This window comes from Hylobates moloch, unplaced genomic scaffold, assembly GCF_009828535.3.
Source record: "Hylobates moloch isolate HMO894 unplaced genomic scaffold, HMol_V3 SCAFFOLD_9, whole genome shotgun sequence".
Taxonomy (NCBI): domain Eukaryota; kingdom Metazoa; phylum Chordata; class Mammalia; order Primates; family Hylobatidae; genus Hylobates; species Hylobates moloch.
Genome location: NW_026652284.1, coordinates 98410377 through 98435310, shown reverse-complemented (window position 1 = coordinate 98435310; position 24934 = coordinate 98410377). Strand labels below are relative to the sequence as shown.

At 40.7% G+C, this 24934-nt stretch overlaps 1 protein-coding gene across 3 annotated transcripts in view; it reads left to right on the top strand.

The window, feature by feature from the left end:
• The window catches only part of SAMD12 (sterile alpha motif domain containing 12), a 460705-nt gene that overhangs the window by 430177 nt on the left and 5594 nt on the right, over nt 1–24934 (top strand). For 2 of the 3 annotated variants that reach the window (XR_004370994.2, XR_009214825.1), the window contains exon 5: nt 15673–18693. Coding sequence is in view for 1 of the 3 variants with exons in the window: in XM_032760320.2 (XP_032616211.1) it covers nt 15673–15695 (23 nt within the window). In the remaining 2 variants the exon portion in view is untranslated. Of the gene's footprint in view, nt 1–15672; nt 24125–24934 lie in introns of those variants that run through there. The other variant, XM_032760320.2, reaches the window with a different exon arrangement.

The window sequence follows — 24934 nt, the reverse complement described above, 5'->3', positions numbered from 1 at the left end:
TCTCCATGTTGCTTCATGGCTTATTCATAGCATGGCGACTAGGTTCAAAGGAGGAAGAAACAGAAGTTTCCAGTCCTCCTAAAGATTAAGCCCAGAACGGACACAAAGAAGTTTCTATCATATGTTCTTGGTCCAAGAAGTCTCAGGCCTGTCCCAGATTCAAGGAAGCAGGAGGGGGAAAAAAGACCCCATCTCTCAATGAGAGGTAGGGATAAATGCTATGACAAAATATTTGCAGCCATCTGACATAGGATATGGAGATCATTCATGGTTTTTTATTTCCTGTAATTTAAATTTTACCCTACAAGATTCAGATTTAAATTCAGTATTTTATCTCTTTGCCAAAAGATGAGGTCCAGCCTCCCTCCACCCTTTTATGTTTCATCCTATTCTCATTCTTTATTAAAAGGGCAGGGATTTGAGGTTTGTTAGGCATCTACAGGACAAGATCCATGATATATGCTCTTTCATTTACCATATTTCATTGCATCTGAGATCCAACTTGTCTCATATTTTAACATTTCTGAATTGTACCTTTTACAATCTAGGAAGTCTTGTAATCACTGTAGGTCACATGGCAGTCATGCACGTCTGAAGTGGTCTGTGATTGTGCATATTTTCATTACTTCACTCAAGTTCACCTGTTGAGTTTAATCACTATTGAAAAACATCATCAGAAATATTATACTATAATTTGGCATTGAAGGAAAAACGTGTCCTGTATACCAAAAGTCAAAGAAACAGTGCCATTAGTGAGGCAAAGTTTTGACATTGGAGGTATAATTACAACTTCGTATATTTTTGCAAAGCAGCAAACTGAGCTTTGCACTACCTAAGATAGAAAGATATTACAAGTAGATGAAGGTGTGTTGCGTTTTATTACGGAGATACATCCAAAATGATTACTTATCACACATGAAGTTTATACCAGAAGGCATAGAAATTGTCAAGTTCTTTAGAACAGATTAAGGAAATCTCTAAGCCATAAAAGGCTAATAATTATTCCTGATGCAGGACTATAAAAAGCATTATATCATAGTTTAATCAGCATTTCTTTTTTCTTTCTCAGTGGCACATTTTTTTAAAATGTACTTTGGGTCAGACATGGTGGCACACACCTATAGACCCAGCCACTTGGGAGGCTGAGGCAGGAAGATCACTTGAGCCCAGGAGTTTGGGACTACAGTGCACTATGATCTTGCCTACAAAGGGCCACTACACTCCATTCTGGGCCACATAGTGAGACCCCCATCTCTAAAGTTTTCTGAAAAAAAATGTATCTTGGATTTGATGAAATATAGTAGTTCTCACCAAAAAAAAAAAAAAAAATCTGCAACACACACAACACACACACAAATCTTCTCCTTTTACACATGAGGAAGCTGTGGTTCAGGTGGCTCATAGAGCTTAAACAACTTGACCAGTCTCAAAGCTGCCAAATGGAAGAATTTGTTATCTTCCTTATCCCACACTGGTTCCTTAAAATGGTAGGGCAACACAGGTTGGTGGTTCTGGAAAGATATGAATGTTGTGTAGTGACAGCCATTCCACCTCCTGTCTCCAGCAAACTTCAAAAATATGAATGAAGTGCTGTTGTAGTCCCCCCAAACCAAACGCTAACCGTCTGGAGGGAAAGCTTTTCATGGGGCTGGGCCACTGCCCAGGACTCCCTCGCAATCCTGTTCAGAAGAATAGCAAATTAAGAAAAAAAAAAAAAGCTTACTTGTAGAGTGTTTTATAAGGTCCTCATAATTTTATAGATTCAGAATTACTGCTCTGAAATGGGAATAATTTAAAATAAAATATTTTCCAACTCTTCAGAACAGAAGTAGGTTTGAGGAAGACTTGCCCAAATTGTTATTTTAAAGCAGGACATTAAACATTCTTTGGCCCTTGCAAAAGAAAGCTGTGGTTTAGGTCATTGCTACTCACTCACCCTAAGGACATGCCAGGAGCTTCCTCCCTCTCTCTCTGTCTGGGCCAGCTCCATTGGAGGACCACTGTGGACACAGCAAGGGCCTGCTTTCCTCTTCTTTATTTCCACTGCAAAGAGGAGAGGAGAGGCTTGTAGACGGCCCCTACCGTAATGAGGGAGACTCCATCACTTCTAATACAGTCCTTCATTATTTATCTTACGTTTGTTTAGTTTAGGGGACTATGCTGATTACTTGGGAGTTGTGCAAAGATGGCTAAAACACAATCCCTTCCCACATGAAGTTTCCATAACTAGACAGGGGGATAAGGCTTGGGCAGAATTCCCAGCCATATCTGTAAACAGCAAGGACAGCTCCTCCCCCTCCCTTCTGCTCCCCTGGAATCTTGCCCTTCTATAATAGCATGCAGGACATCGTGCAGTAGTGGTTTTTCTGTGTGTGACTCTCTCATTAGACTGGGAGCTTTCTGAAGGCAAGGGCAGGGGTTATTTGTTATTCATTTTTATATCCCTGATGTTTAGCACAGTGCCTAGGACAGCAATCAAGAGATGATGGTTATTCCATTTGTTCATCCATTCATTCAACAAAATCATATGGAGATTCAGAGCAGGGAGAGATAGGCTTTGAGAGAATATGTGAGGCTTTCTTTCAGGAGTAGCCAGTGCCAGTAGCACTTGCTGTTACAGAAAGGGTAGAATTTGGGCAGAAGGATGAGGAAAGAAGTAGAGACCGTGTAAACAAGGGTAGGGCCGTGTAGGACAAATTTAATCAATTTCTGTGTCTGGAATGCATTGTGGATAAGGATGGAAGGAGAGGTTGAGGTTGCCGTCATGAATGGCCTGGAATATTAGGTCAAGTTTTTGTCTTTTTTTTTTTCTTTCTTTTCAAATGAGACAACAATAAATAGAATCCCTCTCCAAGCTGCACTGCTCTGGAGGACAGCAGGGAAAAATGGTGTAGGTAGCTTCTCATTAGTAAATGTATCTGGGATTTGTCTTCCTCCTTGCAAGTGATGTACAAAGAATACTGCTTTAACAACAACAGATTCCAGGTCTTGGCTGTCATACAGATGACACTTCCTTAGGGAGGTGGAAGTGCATATAACTAAGAGCCAGAGCAGGTTTCATCCTGGCTTCATCAGTTCTTAGTGTGTGACCCAACCTCTTTGTGCTCTAGTTCTCCCATTTCAAAGTGGAACTGATAATCATATCAACTTCAAAGCTGTTACGAGGCTTAAAAGTAATAATGCACGTAAACCCCACGGAACAGTACTTCTTGGCACATGAGGGTTTCACAAATGTTAGCTATTATTATCCCTTGTCTTCTGTGTACCTTGGTTTCCTCATCCAAATAGAGATAATACCTGTCCCAGCCCATTTCTCCTGGATCCTGACAGAATAAAATGCAATTAAATGTGTGAAATCAATCTGGAAGTTAAGTGCTGCATAGCAGCAAGGTGGTGGTAGGACTGTTAATTACCATATCCTTGGCTAAGAGCTTTGGTAATTACCATATCCTTGGCTGAGAGGTGATCCCAAGAGGTTGGGCTGAAAGGTAGGGGGGTCTTGGCTCTCTGGGCTCTCCAGGGTATTGGCCACAGGTGTGTATTTGTGAATAGCTTTTCTAGATACAGTGTGTCAAGGTAAAGGCCTTATTTGACTGGTCCAAGATTACATAAAGATGGGAATAAGGAAATCGACTGAGCAAGAAATAAATAAGGTTTAAGCCCCACAGCCTTGCAAGCAGTGAAATTTCAAACATCGTAGTCTTGGACATCTGGGCTCTATTACCTAAAATCTCATTAAACCTTCAGCTTCATAATTCTGTGTAGAACCTAGTAAATTGCAAGCTCCTGCTGATGGCCACCAGCCAGTTCAAGCAATTAATCACAAAGGTCCCCAAGCAGGTTTGCGACTCATGCCAAGTGGATTCTTTAAGGGGAAAGTGTGTACACAAAAGAAATAGCCCAATCCACACAGTTTTATAGCAACGTGCTTTGTGGCTCTGCCCACACAGAGAAATTATCTGTTATCATTAAGACATCTCAGAACTCTTTCCTCAATGGAAATTAGTACTCACCAGCCCAGGGAAGATCTCCAAACCTTGTTAACTGCAATATAGATTGTAACTGCTGAGAGCTGACGACTGTAGTTCAGACAAAACCTAGCCCTACCCTTTCACCACCCTCAGCAGTTTCTCATTTGGGGGAACTCAACTGGAGCTCTTTTTTCTTTTAAACTTTTCTGGAATGTCTGGACATTCCAGAAATGTTTGCATTTCCCTCTGTGTTCCAGGCCAAAGGGCAAGAACCCACAATATAATAACCTTGGAGCTTGTCTTCAGAATCCTGCCCTGATATGACCCAAGGGGGAAGGGCTCATAACAAAGGAACTATTTCTCATAAGATTTCTTGCTTGATTTTGCCAATTCAAAGAGGTTTATGTAAACGGGATAATTGTCCTCACTTCAGAATGTTTATAAAGCCTTTTCTAATTACTATTTTGTATATAGAGTGATTCTGGGAACATGATGGAGAACAGAGGAGAAGCCTTGAGCCCTCCCTACACACAGCAGGAAGGAGAGTGAGAGCAAGAATACATTTACAATATGGGTGAAAGGATTTGAAGCTTCACCTTTGCTGTTTAGATTTCTTCTCTCTAAATTTTTTTTTTTTACGAAATTGCTGTCTCTCTTTTCTCCACTACAGAGTGGCGCTGTCAAATATGGTAGCTACCAGGCATACATAACCACATAAAGATAAATGAATTGGAATTAAATAAAATTTAAAAGTAATTTCCTCCATGCACCAGCTACATTTCGAGTGCTCAGTAGCCACATGTGGCTAATGGCTGCCATGTTAGACCAGATCTAGAACATTTCCATCATTGCACATAGTTCAGTTCACATAGGCTTTGAGAGAATATGTGAGACCTTCTTTCAGGAATAGCCAGTGCCAGTAGCACTTGCTCCTCCCCCTTCCTACTCAAAGTATGGTCCACACACCAGCAGCACTGGTATCACCCGACAACTTGTAGAACTATGTGATCTGCATTTTAACAAGATACCCAGGTGATGCATACACACATCTTAAAATTTGAGAAGCACTGTTTAAAGATACCTTCTACTCTAAGATTCCGTATGACAAAATGTCATCACTGTTATAAGTATTATTCATTAATATTTTTTATTTTTATTTTATTTTATTTTATTTTTGAGACAGAGTTTCGCTCTTGTTGCCCAGGCTGGAGTGCAATGGCACAATCTCGGCTCACCGCAACCTCTGCCTCCTAGGTTCAAGCGAGTCTCCTGCCTCAGCCTCCCGAGTAGCTGGGATTACAGGCATGCACTACCACACCCAGCTAATTTTGTGTTTTTAGTAGAGACGGGGTTTCTCCATGTTGGTCAGGCTGGTCTCGAACTCCTGACCTCAGGTGATCCACCCCCCCGCCAGCCTCCCAAAGTGTCATTAATACATTTTTATCTGCATAGCTTTGTTTCCAAAAGAGATATTTCTATCTCCTTGAGAGGTGACAAAAAACAAGGAGTGTTTACATAGACCTTGTATTCTCCTTTAAAAGTGTTCTTTTCTTTTTCTCTTGGAAAAGCTGCAGGATCTGGAGATTTTTAAAAATATTTTATCTAAAATAGTGAATCTTAGAGAACATTGTTCCAATGCAGAATCTGTTGGATCAGTCAACAGAGAAACCCTTGAAATTAAAATAAGATTAAAGCAAAAGACAAAGAGGAGAAAAGATAAAAAAAAAGAAGAAGAAGAAGAAAGGAACTTCACTTATTCATAAAGTTGACAAACACACGGGGCACTGTGCTCTGTGACTAAGAGAGATAGGGTGTAGAAGCAATGAGAGAAATTAGAAAACAATCCCTCAGAGTATAATCTGCCATCCAGTCTAACATTGTGGAGACGGAGGGAAATTTCAATGGTATCTTAGATTATACTTCAAGGTACATTTTTATGCTGTTTTGTGCCAGTGGACAGAGTTGTCCTCTGGAAGGTTCTATGGGCTTTTAGCTGGCTGTCAGAATGTAATGGCTTGAGATACTTGCCTCTGTCCAGCGCAAAAAAAAAAAAAATGGAATCACTGAGGTTACCACTGGCTAATTGGCTGTACAAATGCATCCCTGCTGAGAGCATCTGGCCTGATGATACTTCCCCCAGAAATGCATCATCCCATATTCATGTGGTACAAGATGATAGTCCACCGTTGTCACCAGGCTTCTAGCTCAAGAGAGCTATAAAGCTGGGTGAGGCTTTGCCATCTTTCTGGGGAAACATTCCCCAGAGACTGGAGTTAATAGATATCCTAAATGATCACACAGAATGTATAGAGTTTCAGATACTTGCATATACTGAAATTTCTAAACCAATTCTCTTTAGAGAACAATACCCTGGCCTCCCAGGAAATTCTGCCCATACTTCAAAACTGCTAATTTCATTCATGTAGCTTTCTTCATACATTCATTCATTCATTCACTCACTCATTTGACAAACATTTCAAGAGCACCTTTGATAGTCCAGACATTCTACCACACACAACAGAAAGAGAAGAACGAGACATACTTCTTCCCTGAAGGAACTTAAGGTTCACAGCAGTAGTGCTTAAAGAGAAGTCCTCAGACTAGCAATATCAGTGTCCCTGCAACATTATTATGAAGTCACGGGGCTATCCCAGATCTACTGAATCAGATTCTTTCCATTTGGTGCCCAGAAAACAGCATTTTATCAAGCTCTCTGGGGCATTTCTAAGCACAGTAAAGTTTGAGAAACACTTGTCTAGGGACAGTGCATCAGTGATTCTAATAGATTATGATACAGATTCTATGTAATAATACAGTAATGTGTAATTATACAGATTTGAGACTCTTCAACCCCTGAAGCCCCCAAGGCAGTGCAGGATACTTTATTGTTTAATAGAATACATGTTGTTTGATTGATGTATGAGAAACCTGTAAACAATCCTAGAATGATGGACTATGCCTATATTCCCAGGATTTTGAATGGGTTGAATAGCTTCTCCTGTCTGCCTCACTCTAAATATTTGGATCACTGCACTGTATTATATCCAGGATTTGTGGTATTTTATTATGTGAAAAGAACAAGGCTATAAACCAAATTTTCCTGCAGTATATACCACTTTTCTCTGTCTGAAGGACAAATAACTACTATTTAAGTACTGGGGGAAAGATGTAGGTGTGTTCATGGACTTTTGCCAAGCTGCTTTCATGTGAATTCTCAAGGCTATGATTAAACAGAGTCTTCCAGTCCTCCCCTGGACATTCTGAATCATTGGAAATGGAGACAGACTAGACAAAATAAAAATGTTAAGAAGCTCCCTCAGATGAGTTTGAGGCAGTCAAGTTTGAGAATCTCTGGTCAAAATGTCAGGGTTCTTAAACCTCGGAATCTAGAGATTCAATTTAACCTCCAGGAATCAGAGTCAGTTTCTGAGAGGTTTTTCAGGCTCATAGTGTAATAGACTAGCAGCTTTACTTCTAGAGGAACAGTAAGTGAGCAAATACGATGTCCTTTTTTTTCCCCAAGGGCTGAGGAAAAGGAGAGAGACAGTTTGCACACAAGGGCATTCTTTTTCTCTCACTTTCTCAATATGTGTGTTGGTTGGGACCTTCACTTGTCATGAGAACCCTTCAAAACTCCCCGGAGAAAGGTGACCATCCAAGCAACGAGGACTGCAAAGCCAGGCAGCAGAACTACTCCTCTGATAGTATCAGGAGCCAGTTACATTTTAATAGAAACAATAACACCAAGGGGTGAGAGGGTAGGGGTGGAGGCCAAGGCCTTCCTATCCCATGTAGGTATTCGTCTAAAAATGTTGCCATGGGGCCTTGAGACCTTGTATTTCTCGCTTAACATTTCTGGAATTAATAGGCCCCTGATATTTCATAGTCAGATCAAAGATCATAGCCTAGCCTAAGGGCCACAGCCTGTCTTGGATCACTTACCCCTCCAAGTCTGGCTTTCTGCATTTGTGGACTAAAGGTCATGGTACCTACCTACTTTGGTTGCTGCAAAGTGAACACAGGTTCTTAGCATGATGCTAAGCACCTAGGAAGTACTTGGTGAATGATAGTGCTAACTGTTATGGTCATTATGTTGTCTGTAGACTCTGCTCCTCAAGGTTCTTCATAAAAACAGAACTAATAAGATGCATAAATATATAGAGAGAGATGTATTGTAAGGAATTGGCTTATTCAATTATGAAGGTGGAGAAGTCCCAAGATTTGCAAACTGGAGATCCAGGAGAGCCAGTAGTATAGTTCCAGTCTGAATCTGAGTCCAAAGGCAGGAGATGGCAGTCAGGCAGAAAGAGCTAATTATCCCTTACCCAGCCTATTATCTTCAGGCCTTCGATGGATTGAATGGGGTCCACTTGTATTAGGGAGGGCTATCTGCTTTACAAAGTCTACCAATTCAAATATTCATCTCATCTACAAATACCTTTGTAGACAAACCCGGAATAATGTGTAACCAAATATCTGGACACCCAGTGGCCCAATGAAGTTCACACATAAAATTAACCGTCACAGACTTATTGTGCTTTCCAGTTTACTAACGATAATGGGAAGTTACCAGTTAGTATATATGCATCTCTGTTTTATTACACTTAACCCAAGTTCTCTGTCCTCCTGATACCAATCTCGTTGGAGATTCTTTTATTATTTTTTTTCTTTTTTCTTTTTTTTTTTTGAGACGGAGTCTCGCTCTGTCAGCTAGGCTGGAGTGCAGTGACGCAGTCTCGGCTCACTGCAAGCCCCACCTCCCAGGTTCACACCATTCTCCTGCCTCAGCCTCCTGAATAGCTGGGACTACAGGCGCCAGCCACCACGCCCGGCTGATTTTTTGTATTTTTAGTGGAGATGGGGTTTCACCATGTTAGCCAGGATGGTCTCAATCTCCTGACCTCGTGGTCTACCCGGCTTGGCCTCCCAAAGTGCTGGGATTACAGGCGTGAGCCACCGTGTCCGGCCTCTTTGGAGATTCTGACCTTCATCTTCATGCAGTCAGAGGGTTGATTCCTTAATCATGCTCTCAGTGGGCAACTCCCCCTTCTGACCCTGCTTCCCTTCGTCAAACTCTTGTGGGGCAGAGAGTGGCGACATGGGACCAGTGCTGCTGAGAATACATATGATTTCTCCCACCATAAACTAGAAGCAAAGTTTAGCTGTATGGCCACATAAATCCTCCTTTGTCCTTCTTTTATCTTTTATCTCTCCCATACATAATTAATTAATTAATTAATTAAGCATACCTCTCTAAATCATCCAATCTTGATTCTTATAATGGTAATGCCTGTGAGGGTTCTAAAAGTTAGAAATGATTTAATATTAGAGGTTTTGATTACATTGAATATAAAATCACATAAAATGAGCAAATGATGAGAAGAAGAGGGGAGTGAGATTTGAAATTAGCCTTATTTCCTGTACATACACGAGGCACACTTATGTTGGTTTTTATCTTGGCCTATTTGGGGAGTGATATATTTGGCTCACAACCAGGAGTAGAAAATAGAAACAAAAAAAAAGGATGAGTTCATGTCCTTTGTAGGGACATGGATGAAGCTGGAAACCATCATTCTCAGCAAACTATCACAAGGATAAAAAACCAAACACCGCATGTTCTCACTCATAGGTGGGAATTGAACAATGAGAACACTTGGACACAGGAAGGGGAGCATCACACACCGGGACCTGTCGTGGAGTGGGGGGACAGGGGAGGGATAGCATTAGGAGATATACCTAATGTAAATGAAGAGTTAATGGGTGCAGCACACCAACGTAGCACATGTATACATATGTAACAAACCTGCACCTTGTGCACATGCACCCTAGAACTTAAAGTATAATAATACAAAAAAGAATAGAATAAAAAAAAAGAAAAGAAAATAGAAACAAGGACCTGTATCTTCCAAACCAACCTCAGTACCACTGACATTTTGAGCCAGATAATTTTCCGTTGTGAGGGCTGTCCTATACATTCTAAAATGTTCAGCAGTTTAATGGGTCTCTACCCATTAGATGCCAGTAGTACCTGCCTCTCCCCCAACACACACACACACAAACACACACACAAGTTGTTACCACCAGTGTCTCCAGACATTTCCAGTTTTGCTGTAGGGGGCAAAATTATACCCAGTTGAGAATCACTGCTCTAAACATAGGAAAGATCTTAGACTGTTAAAATAAAAATGTGCTGGCTTTCTCTAGGTCAAACCTCTTATTTATGGCATTCATGTATAGGATTCATGTTTGATGAGAATTCTGTTATGCAAACACAGTTACTTGATTTCTCTCCTCCATTCTTGTTGGAGAATTTATTTTCCCAACAAACATTTCTTATTGAGTCAGGAAAGCACTGTGGTGAGAACAGATCTGGGTTCTAGTCTCAGCTCTATGCATTCTAGCACTGTGGCTGTGACAGCTAACGACCCTGCTGTCATTTTCTCTGTGTGAATTACAGGAATAATGAATCCAAACCTCAAAAATGGCAGTACAGATTCAATGAGTAACTACCTATAAAATCTTTGTAGGCATATTGTAGTTGTTCCATAAATGTGAACTCTGCTTATTGGCTATTCTGCTGGGGGCAACCATGAATCTCATTTTTTTGGAATGTGCATTTCACACCAGATATAAATTGCCCCACATTGAAGTTGCAGTTCAGACACACTCCCAAAGGCCTTGAACTCATTACATGAAAGACACTTTCAGATAGAAGATATGGGCCCTTCTTTCTGAAGGGAAGACACTAAACAGCCCTTTTAAAGGATGAAGTCTTATTTCCCCCTTGGGCCCATGAGATGTGGGGCTGCCTGGATATAATATCTTTTCTTCTTCTCCACACACAACAATCCTTCAGCCCTGTGCTGCTGGAGTTAGGAAAGGTGGGGCGGGACATAATCCATCCCAGATCTGTTATTGAACCTTTTGCCAAGCTGGCTACTGCCTCCTGGGCCAGTCACTTCCTGCCTTTGAAGTGTTTCAGACTCCCTTTCTCATGGAACTGTCTGTTAAGGGCTGCGCTAATCTGGGAGAGAGCAGGAGCCAGAGTGTGCCCAAAGTGGCCTTGGCAAGCAGGAAGACAGTTATCTGCCTCCTGGGCGTTGCAAAGGCTTGACCTCTGGGTATTTTGTTTCTTTTCCTGGCCCCCAGCTATAGCATTAGAACATTGACATTTAGCATTAAAACACTGATATTTAGCATTAGAGCTTTGACTTTGATTTCTCAAAGGAATTTTAGGAATTCATGATAGTAATAATAATAAAACAATAGTAGCTATCAGTTATTTACTATTTACTAAACACCATGCAAAATGCTTTCCCTATGAGCCCTTTTTAACATCACAGCAGCCTAGTGAGGCAGGAATTATGACTGCTATTTTAAAGGTGAAGAAAATGAGATTGGGAAAAACTCCTGTGTTCAACATCACATAGCTAGGAAGTAGTGAGCCTAGGTGTGAACCCATATCTGCCAGAGCCCATGCTCCTGACCACTGGACTCCAGTGCTTCCCTCCTCATCCCAGACTCTGAAGCCATAGGGCTAAATATGATGATTGATTCCAAGAATTGATTCTAAGAATTCTTGATTCCAATAATTCCAAGAATTTCTAAACTATTAATGGTAATGATGGCCCATCAAACAGAGGTTTGAAAAAGAGCCTTTTACTATTTGTTAACTGCAAAATCCGTACATGGACAGCCCCCAGGATGTACGTCTTCCTTGAGTAAGTAGTTGGTAAAGCAGAGAAAGAAACCAGAGCAATCCCACTCTCCACATGCAGACCAGGATTGAATCTCATGCAACATTAGTTACTGAATTAAACAGAGAAACAAAGATTCTCCTCCAACATCATTCCTTTCTTTATTAACTTTACAACTATTTAGTAAGCACTTTCTGTATACCTGACACGGCACATTGCATTAGGAGAATACACAACAATAAGACATGGCATCACCCACAAAAAAATTAGGAGGAATGACGGATACATTAAACTGAAGTGTTCATTGTGGGTTTGTAGGTAAAAATTTGAGATGCCACACTCGCACACAGGAGAGAGTTGTTAGCTGTGTCTAGAAGGAAAGAATACTCCATAAAGGATGTGATGCTCTAGGTGATTGTGAAAGAGGGAGGGGTTGGTGTTCACTAATGCTAGAGGGTATATAAAGAAGACACCCTGGGAAAAAGAAAGGATCAGCAAGACCAGGACCAACCCCACACATATGCAGAGCCAGAAGGAGGCTGGGATGGCTGAAGCACAGGGGATGGAGCCCAAAGAGCGTTCTGTATCAAAGACCACATGTTTCCCCCTTTTCAGAGCCAGGGCTGTCTAATGCAAACTGCCATTTTGCATTTTGACCTCATGTAGATTTATATACCCGAAGACATGATTCCTGTTGCAGATAAGTCTCTAGCAAAGTGATGATGGCAGAACCCATCACTATACAGATGTGATAGAAAGATTAAGATTCAAGGGTCCAGGTGTGTGTAGGCGGGTGTAGTGGTGCACGCCGTGCCTGTGGTCCCAGCAGGGCTGAGAAGTGAGGGGATCACTTGAGCCTGGGAGGTCGAGGCTACAATGAGCTGTGATGGTGCCACTGCACCCCAGCCTGGTCGACGAGAGCTAGACCCTGTCTCCAAAAAATGATAATAGGAAGAAGAAAGACTAATGTTCAAGGCCTACTTTCACTACGTGTCTTATACATGCAGCCTGAGTAAATGGGGACCTCTTGTCCTCACATAAAGCCCATCTCAGCATGGTGACCCATTCAAAAGGAGCACAATACTAACTGCAAAAACAGCAAAGAGCAATGGAGGATCACTGACTACCATGGAAAGATTTCAAAGATGACACTCCTCTGCCATAGCACACTCTTTTCTTTGGCCATCCGTTTTCCCAATGCCCCACTCATTATGGCCACCACTGTCCCAAACCTCCTATGTCATCCTCTAAACCTTCAACTTGTCTCTCTGTGGCTTCTAGTTCTATTTATATTCATGTCTTGCAGGAGTATCTTGTTGCTCTAATAGAAATTCATTTTAGCCTCTAATTTTTTTTTGTTTGGTGCTCTAATAGGGCCCTTCATCGTGCTTATTGGGCTTGTGGATAAACACGGAAGCCTACTCAGAAGATGGGTGGGAAAGGCTCAGAATATTTCTATGTTCCTCCCTATCACTCCTGTATGTCACTAGAGGGGGACACACCTGAGTCTGGTGTATTAGTTTGTTGTCATGCTGCTGATAAAGACATACCAGACTGGGTAAATTATAAAGAAAAAGAGGTTTAATGGACTCACAGTTCCACATGGCTGGGGAGGCCTCACAATCATAGCAGAAGGTGAAAGGCACATCTTACATGGGGGCAGGCAAGAGAGAATGAGAGCCAAGGGAAAGGGGAAACCCCGTATAAAACCATCAGATCTCATGAGACTTATTCACTACCACAAGAACAATATGGGGGAAACCACCCCCATGATTCAATTATCTCCCACTGGGTTCTCCCCGCAACCCATGGGAATTATGGGTGGGGACACAGCCAAACCATATCATTTGGATATAGCTTTGATCCTTACTAGCTGTGTGACCTTAGGTTAATAATACTTCTGGGCTTCAATTTCCTAATCTATAAACTGGGAATAATTCTACATATCCTAAGAAGAGGATTGGGCAACCATAAGGGAAAGTGCTCTAAAGTATACTGCACTCCGCTTACATCCATGGTTATAAGTGCTTTTTTAATATCCTAAGATTAGACGTATCTGCTTTCTCTCAGCTACTAGAGACCATTGTAGGAAATATGGTTATTTAAAGAAGCAGTAACTATGATAAACCTAGTTATCAACTCATGACTCAGGTTCCAAGGTATAATAATTAATTAGGGCTTACTCTTTATTATCATTATTCTTTTCTTAAATTGTATTTTATAGGTTATTCATTATTTTCCAAGGTCACACATTTTCTGGATCTGATTTTAGCCAAGTCTCAAGGATGGTATACTGTGTCAAGTTCCTAGAAATCAATGTTGTTCTTTCAGGCTGTACTGCCCTCCTTGCAGGTCAACCTGGACAGGATTTTACCCACATTGGTGTTTATCCCCCTTTCAAAATACTGAAGTGTTTCTCTTAATGAAATTACAAAGTATTTGTTTTCAAGGTAGTATTAGTGAGTGAAAACAATCATGATGCTTTATTTAGTCATGGGGCAATCCTGCAACCCTGTGAGCCTAATTTTTGTTGTTGTTTTGCAAAACATTATGACAGTAATAAAAATTCTAGGGCCTTCATTTCCACATACAGTTCTTTTCTATGCATATATGTAAGCTTTATATTGTATTATATCATAACTGTTTCCATGTTGCTACATAATCATAACCATCATAATTAGCATTATTTTAATGGCCATGTAATTATCCATCTTGTTAACGTACCATAATTTACTTAACCTAAATCTTCAACAATAAGAAATTGGTTGCTTCCAATTTTTCCTCTGTGATAAATAACCTCTAGTTTACATATTTGTGCATATAGCTTCTTTCATTTTTTTTAGATTATTTCCTTAGGATATACTCCTAGGAATGGAATTACTACATTTAGGAATATGCATTTTTAATAATTTTTGAATAAATTGACATTATTTTTCCAGTTGACAATGCCATCAACAGTAATTAGTATTCTGCTTTCAATACAACCTATCAGAAGTATTATTATTTGATATTTAATACACTTACGTAGTACCTTTTATTTTTTCATTTTCTCAAAAATAGCAAATGTTAATCAAACACTTACTTACAAATTGTCCGTTCTGTCATGTTTTGAAAAGCCAGTTAGTTAGATTTGAGAGCCAGGTTTGAAAACTGAGGTAGATTTTTTTTTTCTTTTGCATCAAGAATGCCTGCTGTGCTTCTCTCCCATTGTCTGATAGTTTTGTGTATTAGAAACTAATACTGATATTTTTCTGAGCAAAACATTCCGTTGTACTCATATAATAATTCTTGAAGACCCATGTATAAGGAACTGTAGGGAGTACCCAAATAAAATAACGGGAACATTAGACAATTTAAATTAGAAAACTCAGGAAAATACATTAATATTTTTATACTAGCACTCCCAAGCGCAAAAGCAGGGTTGCAATTCAATTAGTTTAATCTCTGGTCCGATTTTAATGACTTTCGCTATCTAGTCTCTAACCTTCCCAGCTAATCTGACTTCGCAACTAGCAAACTCAAGAGCTCCAGCCATTCCGCTTCCAATATTTTTTTTCTAGATTTCATCCCAAGAAGTCTTTCTGATAAATGAAACCCGCATCTCTCTCCCACAATAAAATGCTTTACACCATCCCCAATCTTACCTTGCACCAGACCAAGCAAATGCATGAACCTTCATAATACATGAAATGGTTTCCCAAACTGCAGCCCCGTCATAGGGCTGGATGCCAATTCCAGAGATCTGGTTTTGCCCTCCCTTCCGGGCAGCTTCACCTATTTCTCAGTTGGGTGTCTTCCATGCCTTGCCAAATGGTAGAAAAAATAATTCATGAATATAAGCAACTGTAAATCCATCCTGGCATTGAGTAACCATTATTCTGACTAGAGCTTTCTCTTTGGCCTAAGGGTGTTAGGGTTTGTTTGAATAAGATAATTGCTACATATCAGTGCCTGGAAACATAAAGGAAAGAACTTACCATATCTCCCCATTTTTCTTCTTGCAGCATCATCTGAGGGTTCTCCATAAACATGGTTAGCCTTCCAAGCTGCTGTCCTGCCAGTTGATATGAACGTGGCCTGTTCCTCACAGAAAGACTAACCCATGGCACTGCCAGAAGATATCCTTGGATCATGGACAGATTAACTGGATTAACTGAAAAAAACACCCATTCAGTCAAGATTATGGGCTTTGGAAAAATCTTACTTTGCTGTGGATTTAAAATGAGGTGCATAATATTATGCCAACTCATTCCAAGCGGTCATTGGCAGACCATTAGCTGGAAAATTGCTTCCAGTTTTCATCACTGTGCATAACTCAAGTTCCCTTTGGGGAGCTGTCTGTGCCCTTCACTAGAAGTCCTGTTTTAGCATGGCAACTACTGGATTATTTTATTATGTGTGCAGATGGCATGATGTTTTAGAAAAAAAAAATTACAGCAGTTCTGCAATCTCAGTGGAAGTGTTCGCAATATTATGCCCTGGTAGGAATGTAAACACGTCTCGATTATGTTAGTTATGATGTCTAAAGGTATACTGTCCAACTCTTAAGCACTTTATATGAGAACACTACACCAAGATGAATCAGCACGTTCAGCACATGTGAGAAATCAAGTATTTTATTTTTATTTTTATAAATCTTGGTGGGTTTTTCTTTCTGGCTCAGACTGTCCAAGACAAACTCCACTACTAGCATATCCCCAGTTGTTTGTGGTAGGTTGATGTAAATATGGCCACAATACTGTTAGACTTCACCTCCAGATACTTTACTGAACAACTGGTTTACTTGTAACACCAAAGGGAAGCGGAAGGGGGTCTAGTGATGGTGATATCTTAGCTTGCTTCTTTGTTCGCAGGCACAATTGACCACATGAACATACAGGTACTCAAATACAGGAGGCTTCTATTTGGCTAACGCAAATATTCCCTTATTCTGTAGAAGAGTTCCTCCAAGGGAAAAAAGGGGATGGTATTCTTTTAATCAAAGACCATGGTGGATGGATGGTAAGGGCAACAGAATGCAATTCTTTTGTGTGGTCTGACTTTAACACTTCGGAAAAAATTCTAAGTCAAGTTGAAATCGCCATTCTCTCAAGAGAGAAATATCAAGTGACCCCACTATGTGCCTAGAGAAGGAAAAGGGTCAAGTCCTATACTAGGTTCCTTACTTAGTGTAGAACCTACTAGTCCCTTGTTAATCCTTTCTGGGATTATACCTGTGACTAATTTTTTTTTTAAACTACGTCTTATGACAAAGCACAGTCCTGGGAAACCAGTCAACTTAATTATTGCTTGTCTTTGAGCATTAGAGACATGTTCATATTGACTTGCTACATAACACTGTAGCATGTTTTTTCCTGAAAATATCAAGTTGGCTGAATGGAAAGTTCAGCAAAGTATGTTCTCTGTGCCCACTGTCCCAGCCTGGGACTGACGGGCATCAGAGGCTTTGCTTTAAAATATGTGTAACCACTTCTGGAAGACTTCCAACGCAAGCAAGCATGGTGTTTTAGGGTGTCTCCAGATACAGAAGCATTGTCTGCCTCCGCTCAGGGTCTCAGGAAATACACAGCCCATTGGAAACCACCCCCGCCTGAGATTTGGAAACCTGACAGGGAAAGGGAGGAAGGTCCAAATGAGTCAGCAGCAGGATGACTCACCACAAGCCTGGCAGGCTGCAGAGCCAGAGAAGGGGGCTTCCAACAAGGAACTCAGAGAAGTTTCAGTCACCACCAAGATCTGGCCCTTTGGCAGGTCAGCACCAGGACTGCCAGGCCTTCTGCAGACCGTAATTCTCTTCACATCTATAATTAGGAGGCCAAACTCCAGCTGCCAACACCCTTGGACACAATATTCCAGTCTCCACTGCCCATCTCATGTGGTTCAGTTCTAATAGCAGGTCTTCTTCCTTTCATTCCTTCCTTTATTCAGCAAGTGTTTGTTGAGCATCTACTATGTGCCAAGCATTGTGCTTGGGCAACAACAGTCCACAAAGCAGACTCCCTGCCTGCCCTTATGAAACTGTATCTCCTCCTCCCAAACATTATCACCACCCCTCCATTTCCACAGTGAAAACTTAATTCAGAGAGCATTCTCCATTCTGCCAGAGTAACCTAGGAAGAAGAACATGGCAGCAGACGGATCCTCAGGGAGCAGGCAGCAGATTGGGAGATGGTAAACCGCATCAGGCCACATATTTGCACCTTTCAGATACAGCCAACTCTTCCAGGGCCTAGACTGAGCTGGTTGGAGCTCCCCAAAGCAGCATTCAGTTGCTTTTCCTTGATATCCACCCTGGCCACCTATGTTCCCTTTCTTTATATAGGCACAACCATTCACCACTACGCTGGATTATCTAACACTCCAATTCTATAACTAATCCAGGGGACACACAGTTGAGTCTGATGAAGCCTAAGAACTGCCAAATGCTGAGATATTGTAACCGGGAATTAAGATTTAGCCAAGGACGTTGTGAGACTACCGCTGACTCTCTTGGAAAACTGGACATGCTTTGTAGTGCAAATGTTCACTAAATGATGGTGGTTCATTGTTACTTACTTTGGCCTTTGCAAAATATTCTGAACAATTCAGTAAGTAGAGTTTCCTAGTTTGTTTGTTTTTTTAAGTCAAAGGAATGCTGTGAAATTATTGAAAGACGAGGTGAAGAGGGACCTAGGAGAAGGCAAAATGAAGACCATTAAAGAGCGCCATTGAAGACTGTATCTCTAAAAATGCCTTAATGCCTGGCACATATTCCATGTTTGCATATGAACTACTACTCTTTTCCAAATTGTCAACCTCTGTTTGAAATCATTTTGGGGGATAGTTTTGGAAACATGGTGGTGTAAAATCTGAGCAGTCAAGAGCTAAACCAGCAAAAAAGTGGAATGACTTCATTCGAAGGCTTTGGCTTCTTTATTACGTGGTGGTCCTCTGTGATCTCCCACGGTTACCTTCAACTGTGCTGTACTTTCTTCCCAAGATGCATGTATGGAATGTTACCTCCTAGAAATCCAGAAATGGCTGTGGTGAGTTTTGTTTAGTAGGAAGCAAGAGGTGGGGAAGTAGAGGATACGTATATTTATGTCTAAGGACTGTAAACTGTTGATGCTTGACTTTTCCTTTTACCTACACCTGTGCTACACCTTTATTAAAAGGCTGACACCCAGACTTGTGCAGGAAAGGCACTCTTGGGAATGAACAGAAATGAATAATTATGAGACTTTCCATGGTGCCAAGGGGATTTGCTTATTTCCACTCCAGAAGTGAAAATGCAGAGCATTGCCAGTCCTGCTAGTGTGAAAAGCAAATCACTTCAATAGTTTGAGACGTACCTAGGGGAAGAGAGATCCTATCAACTTTCTTTGCGGGTAGTGGCGTACCTTCAAATCCCTGCTCAGGCTCTGTGAGGTGTGCACCCGCAGATTTCATTTCTACCTCCAGAATCCTGGCAAACAAGCCAGGAATCTCTCCAGAGTCACTTCGCAGTTGCTCAGAAAGAGGCTAACGGTCCTTAGTCCTGAGGAAATTCTGCCATTTTTAACATTCAAGGAGAAAAGGCGTATCAGCTGTACATGAGAATATCAACTAAGGATAAAAACCTCTAATGGATCCCCCCTTGCTACCTGCAAATGCTTTCTTTGTCTTCAAATGTCACATAATTGATTTTGGATAGGAACAACAAAAGTCTCAACAAAGTGAAGTTTTTAATACCCCCCTCAGCACTTTACTTTCACCAAAACCTCCTCTTTCCAGTACATTAGCAGTTTTGTTCTTTGTAATGTTTTCCTCTACATTCTTTAGAATAATTTTGTTACTTGACAACTAGACTTGTCAATCGTCTTAGACTCTTTTTAAAAATCTAATCTTTGAAAATGACACAAATTCCTTTATTGCTTTAAGGCTGTTTTTATTCACCCCTCCTACAGACCCTCCACTGCACTTTTTTTGTTTTTTGGGGGGATTTTTTTCTTTCATCTCTCTTTCCTTTAACATGATGCTGTGGGTAGTTTTCAAGAATTCTGTAAAGAACTCAACAAAAAATGTAGTCGTTACCTTTTTTCCCCAGTCCTAATATTTCTTCTTAAGCTTGATCTTGGTGAAAACTTGTTGCCCAAAAAGCAGTGAGGTAGGGATTAATAACGCTGACCAGTCATCTGGAAGATTAATTAATCCCATTGCAGCCCTGAGATCAGGAAGGAGGGCAGGCCAGGAGATGTTTCTTCTCCGGGCACCACTAAGGACTCTATTTCAAAGGCAGATCCTGCTCCTTACTCTTTTTAGATCTGAATCTAATCCTGAATCCAGAAAATTATCCTATGAATTCTAGCTTATCGACGCACATGGTTCCTGGCACCACTGCACAGTTTCAAGGTAAAAGAGAGCCGTGTTTCCATTATTTTGCTATGGTGGCTTTTGGGAAGACAGAGAGCATTCTTTTGAAAGCGGGAAACTTGAGGAAAAGTTGACCAAGTGCACAGGAAAGTTCTACCACACCTTAATATAAAGAACAAAATAGATGCTTCTCATTTGGGGAAAGTAGCTAAAGGGACAGTAACAGTACTGATGGCCTTCTGGCCATCACCTTAGCTCCACAGGGAAAATTCTGGGTGAGAGCAAGCACTGTTTCTAAAATCTAAATTTTTTAAGGTGAAATTTACCAGCAACAAATGTAAAAGGGAACTGCCATCAGGCATACAGCTAGTTTTATACTTCCTGCCTAATGGCAAAATGACTGAGACATGATCTCCATGGAACAGCAGAAAATGGATGCCAAAGATATCATAAAACTGAAGTTCAATTTGCCACATAAGGCTATTTAAAAACCCTGATGCACTCCAAGCATTCTTCCCTCAGAGCTTTCCTCCTACAATTATATCAAGCACAAGAAGGCACCAACAGCATATACTTAATGTAATGTAAAAGTAACCATATGACTTGTGTTGAATTACCATTGGCTGGTTGACATAATATTAATAAGTGTCATAGATATTTAGACATTATTTCTGATTATACAAAATTCTTTTCATAATTTCATATTCTTTTCAATTTTCATAAATTCTTTTCAATTTTCATAAATTGGAGCCAGTGGTTTGGGAAGTTTTTTGTTTGTTTGTTTAGTTATTTGTTGTGTTGTTGTTTTCCAAACCTCATATTTTGAGGAGCCTTAGAAAGGCTCTTAAGCCCAGGCCTTTTTGCCTCATGTGCAGAGTATTAAGAACAGCCCCACTGATGTGAACCTCAAGGAAGGAGGCTATTAAATTAATCCAACACTGGAGATACTAATACCTCAAACAATTAAAGCACTGAAGACTCTGCTGGTTGCCTTCCACATTGTTTATAGCCTTTTTAAATTCAGTCATTTGGATCAAGGGAAATAAATGGTTGGTTTCATGTGGCTTTTGCCACATTAGCACAGACACAGCTACCAAATGTGGAAGTCTAGACTGAGTGGATGCATGAGAGCAAACAGATCTGTAATATGATTGCATTTAATCACCACCATCACCCAAATTCTGTAACAATATATTCAAATATGTAATGCTAAAAAAAATTCAAAACAGGAGACTCTTAGTAGATCATGCTTTCACTTAGGGTAGGATAACTGATCTTGAAGATAACCTCGTAGAAAAATTTGCTGGCTGAAATGCCCCAAGCATCTCAGGGTTGGTCCTGTCCTGTTCCACAAACTGATCATGGTCTTCTCCCATCTCCTCAGAGGAGTTAGCCTGGCCTCTAAAATAGCACAAATGCCATGAAATTATCTTTCTAAGCTCTATAGAGACTTTCTGTCCAAGTATAATTCCAAAAATATGATTCGAGTTTGAGCATGCCTGTGGTCCTTGATTCTATGATCCCTAAATCAGTTCTACTTCTCTCTCTCTCTCTTTCTCTCTCTCTCTATATATATACATAATCTCCAGTATTTTTTTTCAACCACAATTAAGTGCATTTAGCATGTTAACATTGGGAACTGCCTGCTGGCTCTGTGTCTACTTTTGACAATGCCTATGTCCAGATACCATACAGAGCATTTGAGAGAGGACCAAGGTTATGTTTTCCCACATACCAGCTGCTGCAGGGGTTTCGAAGTGCCTGACCCAGTTCTTTTTCACATCAAAAAGGCCTTCGGTTGCAGATGGAAACCTTAAAGATGAATGTAGAGTAGGGGAGGAAATTCATGTTTGGACGCTGAAACAATTGTCTTTTTTATTTTTATTCAACTCCCACCTCAAATCAACAGAAAGGGAGGCCTCTTTGGTGGGTGTTGGCCCTCACTGGGGGTAAAAGGGGTTCTATTTGCTTAAACTCATGCTCGTAGGCAATTTTAGGGCTCTCTGGGGCTCTGAATGGTTTCTCCACCACCACCTTTCTTCCACCAATAGAAAGATGCTATCCTTACAAGGCCATGTCTGAGAAGACCATGGTTTAACTAGTAAAAGAAGCTCACATTGCAGAGAGCTGAATAATACCAGGCTCTTGACTTTCTACTGTGTGTCGCAGTCATGACTGGGACAGAAGGAACCAGTCTGCTGAAAAGTCAAGCCAGCACAAATATTTGGAAACTAATTCCACTGAAACTCTTGTATCATTAAATCATACTACTGTAGTTTCAGTTAATGTAATTATTTAATATCATTAGGCACTACATTAAATAGCTTTGCACAGAATTTTAGAAAAGATCAATCTTGTAACAAAATTTAATATTAACAGTAAAAAGCACCTGAGAAAAGAAAATATCGATCTGTTGTGGTTTATATACTTGAGTTATTCTTAGAACTTTGTGGAGATTGACACTGCTCTGATAAAAAGGAAGAAAATGTTTTGAATTCAAGAATGCTAGACTAATAGAAATCGCCCAGTCTCTCTGGGCCACTGCTCTTCAGTATGGGGTGCTCTCTGTCCCTCCTTAGCAGATGGGGTTGTTTGGAGGCTAAAATGAGCTAAGGGAAGAAGCTATCCTGTGCCTCCAATATCCCGTATGTGTAACTAGAGTGCTGATCTGGGTTGCAGGCTTTATTTAATGATTCCTTTCCCTTACTTGAGGCTTTCTCCGTGGAGTTGTTATTTCTGAGCCTCCATTCTGGGATTTACAAAGGAAACAGAATGATGAAGAAGTAACAATCAGCGTTTTACACTCACACACACACACACTTTTTCTAATATATGAGGCTAGTCTGCAGAGTCCACAGCCCAGGTGTCCATTTATTTCCACTTCTTCACCTCCCAAAGATTTAGAGCTCCATGATCTACCAAGGTGAAGACTGCCAATCCCAGGTTGGAGAAGACCCATCAGAGTGTGGAGGTACCAAACTGAGAGGCACAGGAAGCAGACAGCCACATCAAACTCTTTTGATGAACTACTGCATATTGGTGTTTGTTCTAGGAAAGAAAGAGGAAGAAAAATTACACAATGTGAATTGAACATAAGAGCAGTGCTCTTTATAGAATATGAGAAGGGAGGATGGGGGAGAATCTGATTAAAAAGATGATTCATTCCTTCACAAACACTAATAAACATGGCTAAAAAGCACATGTCAGAACACAGAAGCCTAGGTAGATGGTTGACATTTTTATAACTTCCTTAAGTGAGTAGTTAAACCAGCAGTCTTAATTCTGTTGGTCTCCCAAGAGTGTTTAATTACATAAGTATTACCTGTATTCATTTCCCACAACTGTTGGGTTTTTCTTTTCTTTTTTTTTTTTTTTTTCTCTTCTATGCATCCTAGAAAAACTCCCAGGACTAGACTTAGGAGGAGGCGATCAAGTTATGTGGTAAAACAAGAGTGCCTTTTCTGTTGGATGTCCACTTTAGTTTCCTGGCTTCCAGGGCATAAGATGTTTAGAAACTTTTTTTCTCTAAACATAAGAATTATTGTGTACCACAATTTTGAACCACTGATTTCCATATCTTCAGCAGCTATCAACTCACCAATTCCCTTTGGGTCTCCTTTGTATATTCTTATGTTTCCTTCTGTTTCCAGTTGTCCTCAAAAAGAGTTGAGGGGGGCATGACTCTTATAAAATGGATAAAAATGAAACTGTACAGATGTTTGCCCCCCTTGTATCTGTGAGCATGATCTCTATCAGGCTGGAAAATCTGCTTTATCATTTTGTATATTTGACTATTTTGTATTCAGCATTACTTGACTCCTTATGTGCATGGCAATGTATTAAAATGTGGGATTTCTATTACCTTGTAGAAGCGTTTTGATTCTGATTTTCAACATATATCCTTGGAAAAAATTACATTAAACTTTTCTATTTTCTTCAGCTCATCGGCTTGCAGAAGAAAAAGAAAAGTTAACAGCATTTCACTTTCCCTGTGTTAGCTAATGATGCAATTCATGGTGGAAAATTGTCCGCAATTATGCTGTGTTTCCTAGAGAAATAATATATGTGAAATGAATTGATGGCCTCCGTATGGCTCCCAGCACACAGAATTCCCCCAGCACCAAATCCCACCAGCGTAATTGGAATGACTAGTGAACTCTTTTTTTTTTTTTTTGAGACGGAGTCTCGCTCTGTCGCCCAGGCTGGAGTGCAGTGGCGCAATCTCGGCTCACTGCAAGCTCCGCCTCCCGGGTTCACGCCATTCTCCTGCCTCAGCCTCTCCGAGTAGCTGGGACTACAGGCGCCCGCCACCACGCCCGGCTAATTTTTTGTATTTTTAGTAGAGACGGGGTTTCACCGTGGCCTCGATCTCCTGACCTCGTGATCCGCCCGCCTCGGCCTCCCAAAGTGCTGGGATTACAAGCGTGAGCCACCGTGCCCGGCCAACTGGTGAACTCTTTAGTGTCGAGCATAGCTGGACGAGAGACGCAATTATCTTCATCCCTCAGACATGGTAACACACTAGGAAGAGATGGGACAACAGATCTTGGCCCACCCATTTCCTCTCACCCCAGAGAGTCTTATGTGCTAATAATAGTATGATTGATGGTATTTCCCAGCACCTCCTGCTCCATCTAAGATGGTGACCAAATGTAAGCTATCTGTATTTTATCAGTAGAAAGACTGACCTTCAAATAACATCTGCCCAAGAGACTTGGATTAGAAACCAGTGCTTCCAGACAGATTTGGCATAGCCAACCTCTAGTACAGCAAACATCCACAAAACCCTCCACACACCTCCACATATTTTTAAAGGGCCATTTTTCTCAAACTTAAAAAAAATTCCCCTGAATAATACGATACACCAAATATAAACAATTGACCATTTTCCTGCTCTAAACTACCATTTTCACCCTTCCTTTTCTCAAGGAGACA